We start from the raw sequence: 15537 nt of genomic DNA, 5'->3' as shown, positions 1-15537 counted from the left end.
CACTTTACACACTTGTAATACACTTCATGTAATATGTTACTGTTTTAACACTTACAGACTAGTATAGCACAGTTAATAGGTTCACAGAAAGGGGTATTCACTTAAACCACTTAAACCGTTGGACTCGTCAAGACAAATAACATTTTGACAAGAGGATGATCTCACCCGTATGCCAAATGGCCACGGGGAAAAGGGCAGCGATACACTATCTCTCCTGGTAACTTAAGGCATAACAACAGGTTCACAATCAGTGCCAGCTTTGGTGCTTGGCCCGTAATTTATAGGCGTTAGGACAACATGAGGTAAGGGTAGCTGATCCTAGATCATTCATAAAGGGCAAGATGAGCAGAAGCATTGGTTTCCTTCTTTGACAGAGTTGTTTTTGTTCAGGGAAAGTATACAGCCTCGGCCAGAGACCAATCAGAGACCAATCAAGGTGTATTAATTGAGGAATAAACTGAATGCACAAGAAACAGCTGCCATTTGAGGAAAATGGAAGTTCAACAACAAGGCTTTAATGCCAAATGAAGCACTATCAGGGTCCTTCAGTAAGACTTTAAGTCTGTTCATCTAGTCATCGTATACGCTAAAGCAGGTAATGCTATTCTATCTGCCCACCACCCCAAGCTGTCACCAGCTGAGACTGGGAGTGGGGGAGTAGGCCTAACCACACACACACTGCTAATACAATGATACTGTACATGAGGAGTGCAGCAGTAGCATGGCAGTATAGCATGTAGTGATTAAATATTTTAAAATTAAACTTAGGGGTTTGGGAATATTGGTGTTTAATTAATTCTCTACAATAACAATCATATAAAATCATATGTTATTGGTCACATACACATGGTTAGCAGATGTTATTGAAAGTGTAGTGAAATGCTTGTTCTTTTTGTTCCGACAGTGCAGCAATATCTAACAAGTAATCTAACAATTCCACAACAACATTTACATTTTACATTTAAGTCATTTAGCAGACGCTCTTATCCAGAGCGACTTACAACTACCTAATACACACAAATCCAAGTAAAGGATGGAATAAGAATATGTACATATAAATAAATGGAAGAGCAATGACCAACCGGCATAGGCAAGATGCAATAGATGGTATAAAATACAGTATATACAGTGGGGCAAAAAAGTATTTAGTCAGCCACCAATTGTGCAAGTTCTCCCACTTAAAAAGATGAGAGAGGCCTGTAATTTTCATCATAGGTACACTTCAACTACGACAGACAAAATGAGAAAAAAAATCCAGAAAATCACATTGTAGGATTTTTAATTTATTTATTTGCACATTATGGTGGAAAATAAGTATTTGGTCACTTACAAACAAGCAAGATTTCTGGCTCTCACAGAATGGTAACTTCTTCTTTAAGAGGCTCCTCTGTCGTTCACTTGTTACCTGTATTAATGGCACCTGTTTGAACTTGTTATCAGTATAAAAGACACCTGTCCAAAACCTCAAACAGTCACACTCCAAGCTCCACTATGGTCAAGACCAAAGAGCTGTCAAAGGACACCAGAAACAAAACTGTAGACCTGCACCAGGCTGGGAAGACTGAATCTGCAATAGGTAATCAGCTTGGTTTGAAGAAATCAACTGTGGGAGCAATTATTAGGAAATGGAAGACATACAAGACCACTGATAGTCTCCCTCGATCTGGGGCTCCACACAAGATCTCACCCCGTGGGGTCAAAATGATCACAAGAACGGTGAGCAAAAATCCCAGAACCACACGGGGGGACATAGTGAATGACCTGCAGAGAGCCGGGACCAAAGTAACAAAGCCTACCATCAGTAACACACTACGCCGCTAGGGACTCAAATCCTGCAGTGCCAGACGTGTCCCCCTGCTTAAGCCAGTACATGTCCAGGCCCGTCTGAAGTTTGCTTTGAGAGCATTTGGATGATCCAGAAGAAGATTGGGAGAATGTCATATGGTCAGATGAAACCAAAATAGAACTTTTTGGTAAAAACTCAACTCGTCGTGTTTGGAGGACAAAGAATGCTGAGTTGCATCCAAAGAACACCATACCTACTGTGAAGCATGGGGGTGGATACATCATGCTTTGGGGCTGTTTTTCTGCACAGGGACCAGGACGACTGATCAGTGTAAAGGAAAGAATGAATGGGGCTATGTATCGTGAGATTTTGAGTGAAAACTTCCATCCATCAGCAAGGGCATTGAAGATGAAACGTGGCTGGGTCTTTCAGCATGACAATGATCCCAAACACACCGCCGGGCAACGAAGGAGTGGCTTCGTAAGAAGCATTTCAAGGTCCTGGAGTGGCCTTAGCCAGTCTCCAGATCTCAACCCCATAGAAAATCTTTGGAGGGAGTTGAAAGTCCGTGTTGCCCAGCAACAGCCCCAAAACATCACTGCTCTAGAGGAGATCTGCATGGAGGAATGGGCCAAAATACCAGCAACAGTGTGTGAAAACCTTGTGAAGACTTACAGAAAACGTTTGACCTCTGTCCTTGCCAACAAAGGGTATATAACAAAGTATTGAGATAAACTTTTGTTATTGACCAAATACTTATTTTCCACCATAATTTGCAAATAAATTCATTAAAAATCCTACAATGTGATTTTCTGGAAAATGTTTTCTCTCATTTTGTCTTGTACTAGTTGAAGTGTACTACCTATGATGAAAATTACAGGCCTCTCTCATCTTTTTAAGTGGGAGAACTTGCACAATTGGTGGCTGACTAAATACTTTTTTGCCCCACTGTACATATGGGATGAGTAATGCAAGATGTGTAAACATCATCATTAAAGTGGCATTAATCAAGTGACTAGTGATCCATTGTATGTCGTCTTTATGTAGGCAGCAGCCTCTCTGTGTTAGTGATGGCTCAATATCAATTATATGAAATCAGCTTGTTCCTTTCAACTGTTTTTAAATGCAGACGATTCAGCTCTTTTGGTCTCTCACAAAGTATGGTTGAGAGCCAGCTTAGTGCAGAACTGACAAGTATCAGTAACTGGCTGTCAGACAACATGCTGTTTCTTCATTTGGGGAAAATAGATTCCATTTTATTTGGATCTAAGATCAGGCTAGATAGATCACCAGGCTTTAGAGTCGCGGTTGGTGACAGAGGTTACAGCCAAGAACTGTGTTAAATACTTAGGCTGTGAACTAGACAGGTTCCTCACAGGGGAGATAATGGGGCAGAAAGTGATTGCCAAAGTCAACTAGGAAGTGAAATTTCTGGCCAGAAAAGCCACATTTGTACATAAAGGAACTTGAAAACACTTGCAGCAGTTAGTGCAACCTCACTTTGACAGTTTGCATTACCTGGTACAGTAGTTCTCCAAGTTCATCAAGAACAAGCTACAGACATCTCAAAATACAATGTCATGGGTCATTCTGAATCTTAGCCCTCTGGGTCATGTTGGAAAAGGGGGAAACCTAGTCAGGTGTCCAACTGAATGTATTCAACTGAAATGTATCTTCCGCATTTAACCCAACCCCTCTGAAACTGTGAGGTGTGGGAGGCTGCCTCAAATCGACATCCACAAGTTCAGCGCCCAGGGAAAAATAGGTTAACTGCCTTGCTCAAGGGCAGAACAACAGATTTGTACCTTTTCAGCTCGGCCCTTCTCAGTTCAGTGATCTACAGTGACTATCAGTTAATAAAAGGGTAATTTAGCTGAAGCTGGGAGCTGGGATTAGCCCATAAAATCGTGTATGTTACAGTCCCCCAGTATCTAAAGAACTATCTTACTACTGTCCTTCCTACCGCCATGAGAGGTGGTGCCAGAGATTTTGAGCCACCTCGATTCAAGAGCGGTACTGGCCAGAGCACGTTTTTATATACGGCAGTGGTGGAGTGGAACAAACTCCCGGCTGAGATAAAAGCTGTTTTTGCAAGTCTTAGGTTCAAACACTCCTGCAAGGCTTGGTTAATGTTGAGATAGTCTCCTAGCCAAGTATAAATACACTCTGCACCAGTGGAGTGATTTGTTAGATGTGTATATATATATCTTAATATGTGGACATTTTATATTATTGAATGTATGACACAGAGTGCCCAGGTCCATTGTTTTGCCCTGCTGCCACTTGCCTCCATTGTGGATGTCCCCATTGAAATGCATGACTTAATTTTCAATGGAGCAGTCCAACAACACTACGTTGGGGGTGCAGCATTAGGCTGCAGTGCATTCTCTTTACCGCATGTGTTCAATATTTTCTAATTGTGTGTTGCTTTACCATGCGGTGGTACAAACGGAAGTACACACACAGATTCAATCTAGCTAGCTTTTAGCAAGTTGGAAAGCAAATTACACACGCGTCAAATACGGAAAACGCAGGCTAGACATGCGGCAAAAAAAAACTCATATGCATCTGGTGGACCTCGGACAGGATGTGAACGAGGCTTGAGCCAGCTAAAGATAGCCGTTAAACTAATAGTGACCAGTATAGGCTTGACCCGCTAGCGATTGCAGTTAGCTTAGCGTTAGCGTATACCGTTTTACTCTAAAAAATAATACTCTGTAATATATAACACTTGGGTTGGGATATGGACCTTAGACCATATAAACAGAGTAGAAAATAAACCACATTATTACCTTAGAGGAGATATAAATCAATAAATTTAAACCAGAATATTAGCTGGTACCTTTTTGTCTTATATTATTCCATGGGCTAGCCTGTTTAAGCAGCAAACCCAGGCATCTCCAAGGCAAGATTGCTAACAGTTTTCACTCAATCAATTTACACATTTTAACTGTAAAATTTCAACATAAAAGGTACTCAGATATCAACTAAAATTGTCTATAGATAATGTGGTTCTGTAAAAGGCATACTTGTTTTAACAGAATAATGAAAAAGGAGGCAGGAGGAAATGTTTAACGTTCACAGTTTCTCCTTTGAGTGTTGAGGGGAGACACAAAACGCTGTTCTCGCGCCCCTACAACGCCCACTGCTGGTGGCAACAGGCATAAACAGTTCCCAATTGAAATCCTTGGGAGGACTCAGCCCAAATAAGTGTATTACAACAATATCAAAATATCAAAAACGTGTGAGATTTATGTATGGTTTTAAAATTACATTTTCATTTTAGTGATTGAGCAGATTGACTTACATTATTGCATTCCTCTTAAAATAGCTAGGTGAGACAACAGCATATCACCATCGTAGAAGGCATCTTTTACCTCGACAAAGTAGGTATCGGTAAAGCCAGTGATAGTAGGAAAAAAGACAAGCACATTTAAAAAAAAGTATATATATATATATATATGCCATGCAAAACAAATAATAATTCTGTAATACATTTTGAAAGCAATACATGCATTGAACAAAACAAATATGTTCCGAACACATTTTGCATGATGAAAATACATAGGCCTATCAATATACTATGTAATTTTTATAATTTTTGGTATGGAGCTGTGACATTTATATAGGTTATTAAAATATATGACAATATTATTTCAAATGTATGTCACTTTATATGAGTTAAAAATGTATATATATGTTTTTTTCGTATGGGCACACGAGCCCTTGTCAACAGAATATATTTATGTCTCTATTTTAAATATATTTACAGTAATTATAAGGTTTACTGAAATAGGGATTTAGAAGGAAAGCTGAGAGGCTCGGTAGAGTGGTGAAAAGTTAGAGCAAAGCCACAGCGGGACAGCGCTTCAGTGCATCCGTCACTGGAGGGTACAGGAAAAAAAGACAAAAAGTTCAGTCACATGATAGGTTTCGGTTTTGGAATAGTTTAGAAAGGACCAAGACAAAGGAAAATTCGAGACAAAAAAAATACGATCGCACATGTCTGTCGAAAAATATTCATGGGCTTATTAGAGGCTATTTAACTTTATGCTTAGAAAAATTATGATTTGCCTCTTGAATCAAGGCAGATTTGTTTTGAAGTGGTAGCTACTACAACAACTGATCATCACATCGTCAAAGAGATACCGCATAGCATCAATAGACCACCTACAATGAATTGCGTCTGGTCTAGTATTACCGAAACCCTAAAATGCATGCCGAGTTCATTGTATGGATCATTATCAACCTCTGCACATCCATAGAGGCAGAATGAATAACGAACGTTTTGTGGGTGACGATCGCGAAATAAACACGGACATGCTTTCATGATCACGTGCTGTACTGTAGGCCTATTTAGGGTAAACTCGGTCCTATGTGCGCCTGTGGTATTATAATGCCCGTCATTGGAGGAAAAACGAAATTGACAAGACAGGCCTATAGCCTACCCGTCACACCGACAAGCAAGACATACAGTCCCTGTAGAGCGAACGAGCCTTCCTTTATCTCTATTGGCCCTTCAAATCAACGCTGTGACAATGATAAAACCTGAATATATTCTTAATGGCACATTTTGATTTAAATGTCCATATTTCTACGTGTGACGTCAAATAGCCAAACTTACCACTGTCACTGGCGAAACCATCTCTCAATCGATCACTGTAGTATATATTCGCAAAGCAACTGGAGATTGCGACACTGATTTGCGGCCGTTTTCGCGCACTGTACGGTTCACTAAAAGTGCTGTAGTCTTTGTGATGCGTATTGTTTTGGTCCCTTTCGGGGCAGACTGGCATAAGGGGAGGAGGCCAACCGACCATAATTGTAGGTGGAGATAGACTTTAGGCACCGATAGGGTGCCGTTAAAATATCCGACCAATTAACAGACAGGAACAAAAAAGAGGCAAGGTTAAGAGAATATAACGCCCCTTTTAATACGAGGTCTTTTGACTGCTGTTTACCTATCGAAGCAGATGGCCTGTATTTACATCTAGTATAATTACACATTTCACTTTGTGACACTGTATCTCTGTACATTTACATTGTGGTAACATTGTTCCATTGTAGACAATGATGAACAACACACTCGTCCTTTTGCCTCGCGCGCTGTGCATCAAACTATTTTTAAACAGTCTTTTCTGCATTTGTAACCAAGTGGGAACTGGGACTTTACCACCATTGTAGCGCCATTGAGACCACCTGTATTTTGAAGTAGTCAATTTTATTTTTCTACTATTTCTATGAGTTGGCGGACAAATTGAAAGGGTGCATAGCTAGTGACAGCTAGTGTGTTGTTTGAACAGGTTTAAAGCCAAGTGGTTGGTGATTTACTGCCATCTACGTTATTCAGTGTTTGCTCACGAGTATAATTCATTGGCTGATACCCCTGATAAAAATGGTGCAAGCCCTCAATGTCCATGCCGTAACGTGTTTTCTCCATCCTCTATTTAACTCTAAGGTGGTAAATTCCCACTTCACACATGGTTACCAACGCAGCATATGGGCACGTTCCTATGCCCAGACGTTGCTGACGCATGCTAGATTTTATGTGCATGGATAGGTATTTTACATATCAGCTAACGACATCATATGTTATAGCAACCCGGTGCCGGGCATTGAACCCGTATTACACGAATTCAAGCTTTTCTGTTTTACGGAAATTGTGTTCTGAAATCTGTTGACTATGGTCATACACGAGCTAGCTAGCTACACCGCACCTCTTAGAAGCCAGCAACAATAAGCAAGACCTAGCAATAATTAAGGTCGTGAGTGCGGAAATATTCCTTCAGAATAAAAGTCCTGTAATGAATATGGTGAAAATTATACACTCGGGATTTTCCTTCCGAATAAAAGTATTGTAATGAATATGGTAAAAATTATACAAATGGCAATGTTCAAAATTCGTAAGATTTTATGAAGCAATGTTAGCGGACTTAGAATTTTGTTTAACAACATCAAAAAAGGAAATAAGTTAAAAGGCTTGATAATATTATAGCATTGACAATATTGTTAACAGCATAAAAGGGAAACTTCACCGCTAGACATTATTTGTGTTGTGTTTTTCCAGTTTGCCTACATAATTATGAGTAATGAGAGGGTGTTTCAGACATAATTATGCAGTGTAGCAGTATTGTTTTTATTTTTGGGCTGGGAGAGTTCAACCAATGGCGTCATTGGTTGATTGAGCCTGCTGTCTGATCTTAAAAGGAATGGAGTTATGTTTTCTAGCAATTATTGGGGCCTTTGTGTTTTGCATATTGCACACTCACTTGAGTAGATATGGTTGTCCTTGTTCAATAAAGCTATTGGACTTTACTTTATTCAACGATGTTCCTATCTGTCACGACATTGCAGGATATCTAGGTTGACTCATTTTCCCTTGCTTTCTAAAGACAACAGCCTGATGAGAGCCATACTTCCTTGTTCCCACCCTCGAACACAGGTGTTTCAAAACGGGGGTGGTACAAGTTTACAGGTTCACTGTCTATCCAAGACTGCTAAATAATTAGCTACAATGGCTGTTTATGATGATTCCTGTTTCCAAGAAGAGCTGGGTGACATTTTTTATTTATTTATGTTATTTTAGATAGGAAAATAAAGCCATATTTATTTGAGCTGGAATACACTGAAGAGGAGGTGAGACAGCGAGAAAAATTATTTGCGAGACCAGCAAGCAGCAGTGGCAGCCGAGACCAGCTGGGCCAGGCCTCAGGGGGATAAATGACAAACGAGTAAGTTGTTTTGCTGTCAGCAGCTAGCTAGCAAGATAATCTCTCTTTTAATCGAGACAGTGTTGTTCAGTACAGTACAATTTGGGGATCGATTCCGGCATAACGGGGCTTGCAAGAACCCCTACAAGCCAAGTTTAGATAACTGTGTTGTTTGCTATACCTAAAAGTTACTTTAGTATAACGTTATAGCTAGCTAACTAGCCTAGCTAGCCTCAGTGCTTCTCATTATGAGCAAAACTGTATAAATGTTTTGATGATGATGGTGGATAGTAAAGGAATTACTTTGGCTTGATGACTCATATTAGTCTTAGAGTAACTATACCCGTGTGTTGTAGTTAGCTAGCTAGGGAGCGGTCGAAATTGACTCAATTGTTTACCCAGAGGAAAATGGGGGAGGATCATGTTTTTTCAATTTCAGTCAGGGAGGGTTTAGTATTTAAAAATGTAGTCCAGGGGAGGGTCATGTAATTTTGTTTATCCATTAAATGTAATATTGCTCAGTGTTTCAGAATTAGTTATTATTATGTCTCATCTGTGCCCGATGCTCCCCCTCATACCTGATTCTCTGCTGGACGCGCAAAATATCAACTGCATCTAGTGTGGTCTTAATCAAATGATCCATGGCCTATACTATTGGCTATAGACCTAGGATATACAAAGAGCATGCTTGGAGAAGCACAAGGCAAAGTTACTCCCCCCCAAAAAAGGTCATATCTGTGCACGCGATCTAGGCCTACTGATGTCCTCTTTGTCATTATGGGGTATTGTGTGTAGATTGCTGAGATGTAATGTTTATTCATTTTAGAATAAGGCTATAACATAACAACACGTGGAAAGAGTCAAGGGGTCTGAATACTTTCTGAAGGCACTTTATAGCTGAGGAGACAAAACATTTACTTTGTTTGGGAAGTAATGTGTAATTCTGTCACTATCAATTGATGTTCAATATTTCAACAGGCTATTAAATAACATAGTAACTCTAAATCAATCAGGAGCTAGCCAGATACCCGAAGAAGGAATAAATTATTTGGTCTTTATCATTATAATTATTTCAAGGCTATAGCCTGTCATTTTAAGAATTATGTTATGAAGCATTTGTGACGCGCTACAGGCTGGCAGGAGCGCCCAAATGAAGAAAAGCGCATATAAGTCTAACTGATAATATGTGGCTTCTGTGTTGAAAAACAAATGTATTTTTCTCGAATTCATTGATGATCAGATACTACAGTTGTAACTGGTTCTGATGCGGTACATATTTACTGTTGATAGACAGCACTGTTCCAAACTTAGACTATCCTATTTTTGAGCAATGGCCTGTATAGAAATCAAAACATCTCCAGTGCAACAGTATGCGCTCATTCGTTGTCATGCTCTGTTGTGGTTTTAAAAAATATTCTGCTTTTCTCCAGTCATGTAAAATTACATAGAATTGCATGAAATGTGTTTATAAAATACTTTTTTTTTTCTCAGACCTGCAAATAAGATGATAGATTTCATGCAGTGCGTTTACTATCATGGAGATCTTTTTAGCCCTACCCTTAATAATAAAAATAATACATAGGACTTATATAGCTCTTTTCAATGACCCAAAGTCGCTTTACAATTTGTAGAAAAGAAAAACAAACAAAACATCAGACAAAAGAAAAACGTGAATAGAGAAGGGAAAGAGTGTGATGTATCAGTATATGGGTAGGGTTGGGATTTGGATACGAACCCGGTTGAGGGGAAGGGGTATTGTAAGAGTTTGTAGTGTATTTCTTTCTGTGTGTGTGGTGGTAGGCCACGTCAAAGAGGAGGGGGTTTAGGAGGGACTGAAAGTTAGTGATGACTCCGAGTCATGAATGGCTGGAGGGAGGGACTTCAAGAGCAACCCTGGAGAAGATCCTGTTGCCGAAGCTCTGAAGCTTCGACCTGGGGATGACAATGTGGCCTGATGTGGCAAAACGAAGTGCACGTGTTGGTTGGTAACGAAGAAGGTCTCTGAGGGAAGGGAGGGCAAGGTGGTGAAGGGTGTTATAGGTCAGTAGGAGGATCTTGTAATTAATGCATTGGGAGACAGAAAGCCAGTGGAGTTCACGTAGGACGGTGTGATGTGCTGCAAAGACTTAGTGTGGGTTAGAAGTCAGGCTGCATAGTTTTGAACCATTTGGAGTTTATGGAGGGAGCTTGAGTTGATGTCGGTGAGTAGTGCATTGCAGTAGTCAAGATGGGAGGAGATGAATGTATGAATGAGGGTTTCAACGGCAGGCCCGGAGAGGGAAGAATGAGGATTTGACAATATGTCTTAAGTGGTGGTTAAAGGAGAGGGTGCAGTCCAGGATGATTCCAAAGTTGCGTGCATGGAGGGAGGGACAGACAGTGGTGTTGTCAATGGTCAGGGTGAGGTTGCCAGCTTTGGTGAGGGTGGATTTGGTGCAGATGAGGAGGAGTTCCGTTTTATCACTGTTGAGCTTGAGGATGTTTTGTTGCATCCATGTTTTTATTGCAGAGCGGCAGAATTCAATGCGCATCAGAGGTGGGTTGAGGAGGGTTTTGGTGCCGAGGGAGAACTGGGTGTCATCGGTGGAAGTCAAGGTTGAAGTGAATGAGGAGCTGACCAAGGTGGAAGATGTAGATTATGAAGAGTAAGGGACCCAGCACTCCCTGGGGGACACTCTTTTGGGGTGGCAGGTAGCCTAGTGGTTAGAGCGTTGGTCCAGTAACCAAAAGGTTGCTGGATCGAATCCCCAGGCTGACAAGGTAAAAATCAGTCGTTCTACCCCTGAACAAGGCAGTTAACCCACTGTTCCTCGGTAGGCCGTCATTGTAAAGTAAGAATTTCTTCTTAACTGACTTGCCTAATTTAAAAAAAAAGATATATATAACTTCCGCTGAGACTGAGGTGTGGCCATTGAGCCAGATGTAGTGGATCAGATGTGAGGTATGATTGTAGCCAGGACAGTATGGTACACCCAAACCCTCATGCCTGATGAGGAGAATCTGATGGCTTACTGTGTCAAAAGTGGCACTTGGGTCAAGGAGAATCAGGATGTTGACAGCATCAGCAGAAGTGAGGAGATCTAACTTTGTGGGGTGCAGTTTCAGTGCTATCAAGGGTGCGGAAACCAGACTGAAGGGGCTCGAACAGGTTGTTGATTAACAACTGGGCATCTAATTGGGATGCAACAGTACGTTCCAGAGTCTTGGCAAGGAAGAGAAGGTTTGAAATGGGGTGGAAGTTATAGAGGATGGTGGTGTCCAGTCCTGGCTTTTTTAAGATGGGATGACGAGAGCTGTTTTGTAATTGGAGGGGACAGTTCCGTGGGAGAGGTTGAGAATTTGTGTGATACTGTATATGGACAGAGAGTAGGCAGGCAAACTTTGATAAGAACAGTGGGGAGAGGATCCAGGGAGCAATTTGTAGTCTTGGATGACATGATAAGATAGGGAGAGTCATTGGAGGCAAATTTGGAGAGCCGGGTTACATTTGACTGGGAGGAGTGGCTGAGATAGATTGATCAGTCAGTAATTACTTTATTTTGGTGAACTTGTCCTTGAAAAACTGAAGGATGGAGTTGCAGAGTTCAGTGGAGGGAATAGAGTAGGTGTTATCCTCCTTTCTCAGCCTCCAGTATTTATGCTGCAGTAGTTTATGTGTCGGGGGGCTAGGGTCAGTTTGTTATATCTGGAGTACTTCTCCTGTCCTATTCGGTGTCCTGTGTGAATTTAAGTGTGCTTTCTCTAATTCTCTCTTTCTTTCTCTCTCTCGGAGGACCTGAGCCCGAGGACCATGCCCCAGGACTACCTGACATGATGACTCCTCGCTGTCCCCAGTCCACCTGGCTGTGCTGCTGCTCCAGTTTCAACTGTTCTGCCTTATTATTATTCAACCATGCTGGTCATTTATGAACATTTGAACATCTTGGCCATGTTCTGTTATAATCTCCACCCGGCACAGCCAGAAGAGGACTGGCCACCCCACATAGCCTGGGTCCTCTCTAAGTTTCTTCCTAGGTTTTAGCCTTTCTAGGGAGTTTTTCCTAGCCACCGTGCTTCTACACCTGCATTGCTTGCTGTTTGGGGTTTTAGGCTGGGTTTCTGTACAGCACTTTGATATATCAGCTGATGTACAAAGAGCTATATAAATAAATTTGATTTGATTTGATTATCAAGGGGCTGAAGTAGTTTGCTGACAGTGGAGAACATTGTCTGGGATTTCTTATTAGAGCTGTTGGTGATGTTGGAGAAGTAAGTGGACCTGGCAGCACCGAGGGCATCTCTGTAGATGGAGAGTTGGAGTTTGTAGGCCTCAGCGTGGACAGTGGGGTGAGTATGAGGTAAGAGAGAAATGAAGGATCTTGTGGTCAGTCAATGGGAACAGGGAGGAGGTGGAAATACCGTTAGGTTGAGGACAACAGAGCAGACAAGGTCAAGTATGTGTTCCTTGATGTGAGTGGGAAAATGTACATGTTGGGTAATATTGAAACAGTCCAGAACAGCAATGAAATCATAGGCAAGTTTTGAGTCTGAGTCCATGTGAATATTCATATCGCCAAGCAACTTTAAGCGAGGGGAGAGTGGAACTGCAAAGCTGAGTAGTTCAGATAGTTCAGACGGGAATGATTCATTAGCTTCAGGAGGATGGTACACAAGGATAGTGGTCATGGAGTAAGATGATTTGTAGGTGTAACAGTGTTGCTTCCGTCCCTCTCCTCGCCTCAACCTGGTTTTGAACCAGAGACACTCTGAACACATCGACAACAGTCACCCTTGAAGCATCGTTACCTATCGCTCCACAAAAGCTGTGGCCCTTGCAGAGCGAGGAAAACAACTACTTCAAGGTCTCGGGGCCAATGACATCACCAATTGAAACTGTTGTGTCTTTGGCGTCATTAAAATGAATACTTTTTTTATCAAATAACTCTCAGTAATTATTATTACGAGATTAAACTGATTAATCATGTAACTGTAATTGACTAGTAAGTCGGGGCACCAAGGAAAATTTTCAGATAATAAAGTTATAATTTTCCTAACATAACTTTCAGATATTTGAATATGTGATCACTTAGTCTTCAAATGAATTAGTCTCATTCCAAACATTGTAAATCGTTGGTTATCTGCAGGAACCCAGTCTTCACTATGAGTTTTTTATTTAACTAGGCAAGTCAGTTAAGAACAAATTCTTATTTTCAATGATGGCCTATGAACAGTGGGTTAACTGCCTGTTCAGGGTCAGAATGACAGATTTGGACCTTGTCAGCTCGGGGATTTGAACTTGCAACCTTCTGGTTACTAGCCCAACGCTATAACCACTAGGCTAACCACTAGGCTACCCTGACGCCCCAGGCATGGGTGAGTCATCCATACATCAATTGTCTTACTTACTCAGTAATTCACAGAAATGCATAACAAACAGTAGATAGTTACAAGGAAATGATGGTGGAGTTTCCCTAGTGGGATAAACCGGCATGGCGGCTTGGTGTACAAAAGGGAAGTGGGGGTCGACTGAGATAAGACAACACACAGTTGATAATTATAACAATTGAAATGCAAATCCTTTGCACATGAACTCTCACTCATTCGGGAATAACTGCAATCAATATATATATTTACGCTCAGTGTGTCGTCGGGATCTCTGCTGAAAAGTTTGTTTCTGTTGGAGAGTCTGTCCGCCCTCTCTTTCTCTCTCCGTCGTGCTTAGAATGGATAGTTCAGAGTGACATTCATTCATGTCGTTATAGATAGATGTTTCGGCAGTTGTCAGTCTTCGCGTTCAATGATACCGAATTCCTAGCTGCAGACTAGTAATTAATATCAAAGACTTGTTCTTATTCTGTCGGTATCGATAGTCTAAGAGTTTAACCACGTGGAATGGTTAAAAGATTCAGCAATCGTCTGCAACCTTTGTCCTCTCGTATTTGAGAGAAACATGGTCTGTTGAGAAATTCTCACGGTGGTGGTTTTATTCGGAAGAGCCAGCAGGTCCTAGCTGTGTTCATGGGGGCGTGCCAATGACTTCAGTGAAACTTTACACAGAAATACAATTCTCTCACATTACATCATTACATAGCATGCCATAATTTCACAAATAGTTTAATCTTTCCTCATTCATCCTGTACAGCAATTAGATGTAAGCCTCATATCTGAGGCTATTATATAAACAGCGTTATGGTAATGTGGCCGTATTGTCTCCCATGAGTTTCACAAAATTGTACCAAACGGACCAGTTCGTAGCTGGATTCTTCACCAATCCTTTATACCTTCTCCAGAACATAAATGTTGTTTGGACCTCAAGTTCTGTGAGGTGGAAGAAATTCCTTTGTTCTCTCTATGAAAACTCACTCTGTCTCTATACTGTGGCCATGAGGAGATAATCTCCTTGAGGAATTTACAACCTGAGGTTGCAGCAGCCTCTGTAGGAGACAGAGAGAGGGGATGGGGCTTGCTGTACCCAAAGAGGGCAACGTCATGACAAAACGCTGCTAGCGCTCATCGCTTACGACCTAGCCACATTTCACACCAGTTACATAGGAAATGTATTCAAATGAGGAGACAATAGGGAGAGACAGTTCAGTTATTTTGATTTTGGAGTTGTACAGTACAACGAGGCCACCAACACGGCCGCTGGAGGAGGGGTGACACAGGTAACCATAACCAACAGGAGTAGCATGGTTAAGAGAAAAGAAATTGTGCTTCCCAAGTGGCACAGCGGTTTAATGCACTGTGATGAGTCAAGATCGAAAAAGGGGGGTAATATACAACTTTTAAAAATTAAGACAATAAATCACCAGGTTGTTGCCAAGTTTCAGTTGGAAGGAGGAAGGCTTTGTTATTCATTGATCCAGTGTTGAGAAGAGCAGTTAGTATTGTGAGGCTGAGAGTTGAGTTTATGGATAGTTGAAGGGAGCACTTTCGTCATGGTTTACAATACGAAAGGATGGATTGGGAGCAGGACGCTAGTGAATGCAGAGAGACTTAATGTTTCTACCAGTAGCATAGTAGACGACCAGTTGTGAAGTGAGCCAAATGCAGGTAGCGGTG

General features: G+C 41.3%; 1 protein-coding gene across 1 annotated transcript in view; it reads right to left on the bottom strand.

Annotated features, from left to right (window-relative positions):
* The window catches only part of tmem86a (transmembrane protein 86A), a 64696-nt gene extending 58133 nt beyond the window's left edge, over positions 1-6563 (bottom strand). Inside the window, exon 1 of the mRNA XM_064930636.1 lies at positions 6411-6563. Within this exon, the coding sequence (XP_064786708.1) occupies positions 6411-6431 (21 nt within the window). The 5' untranslated portion in view covers positions 6432-6563. The remainder of the gene's footprint in view (positions 1-6410) is intronic.
* Positions 6564-15537: the final 8974 nt, after the last annotated feature.

Source organism: Oncorhynchus masou, chromosome 22, assembly GCF_036934945.1.
Source record: "Oncorhynchus masou masou isolate Uvic2021 chromosome 22, UVic_Omas_1.1, whole genome shotgun sequence".
Lineage (NCBI taxonomy): Eukaryota > Metazoa > Chordata > Actinopteri > Salmoniformes > Salmonidae > Oncorhynchus > Oncorhynchus masou.
This window is presented reverse-complemented; position numbering and strand designations above follow the sequence as displayed.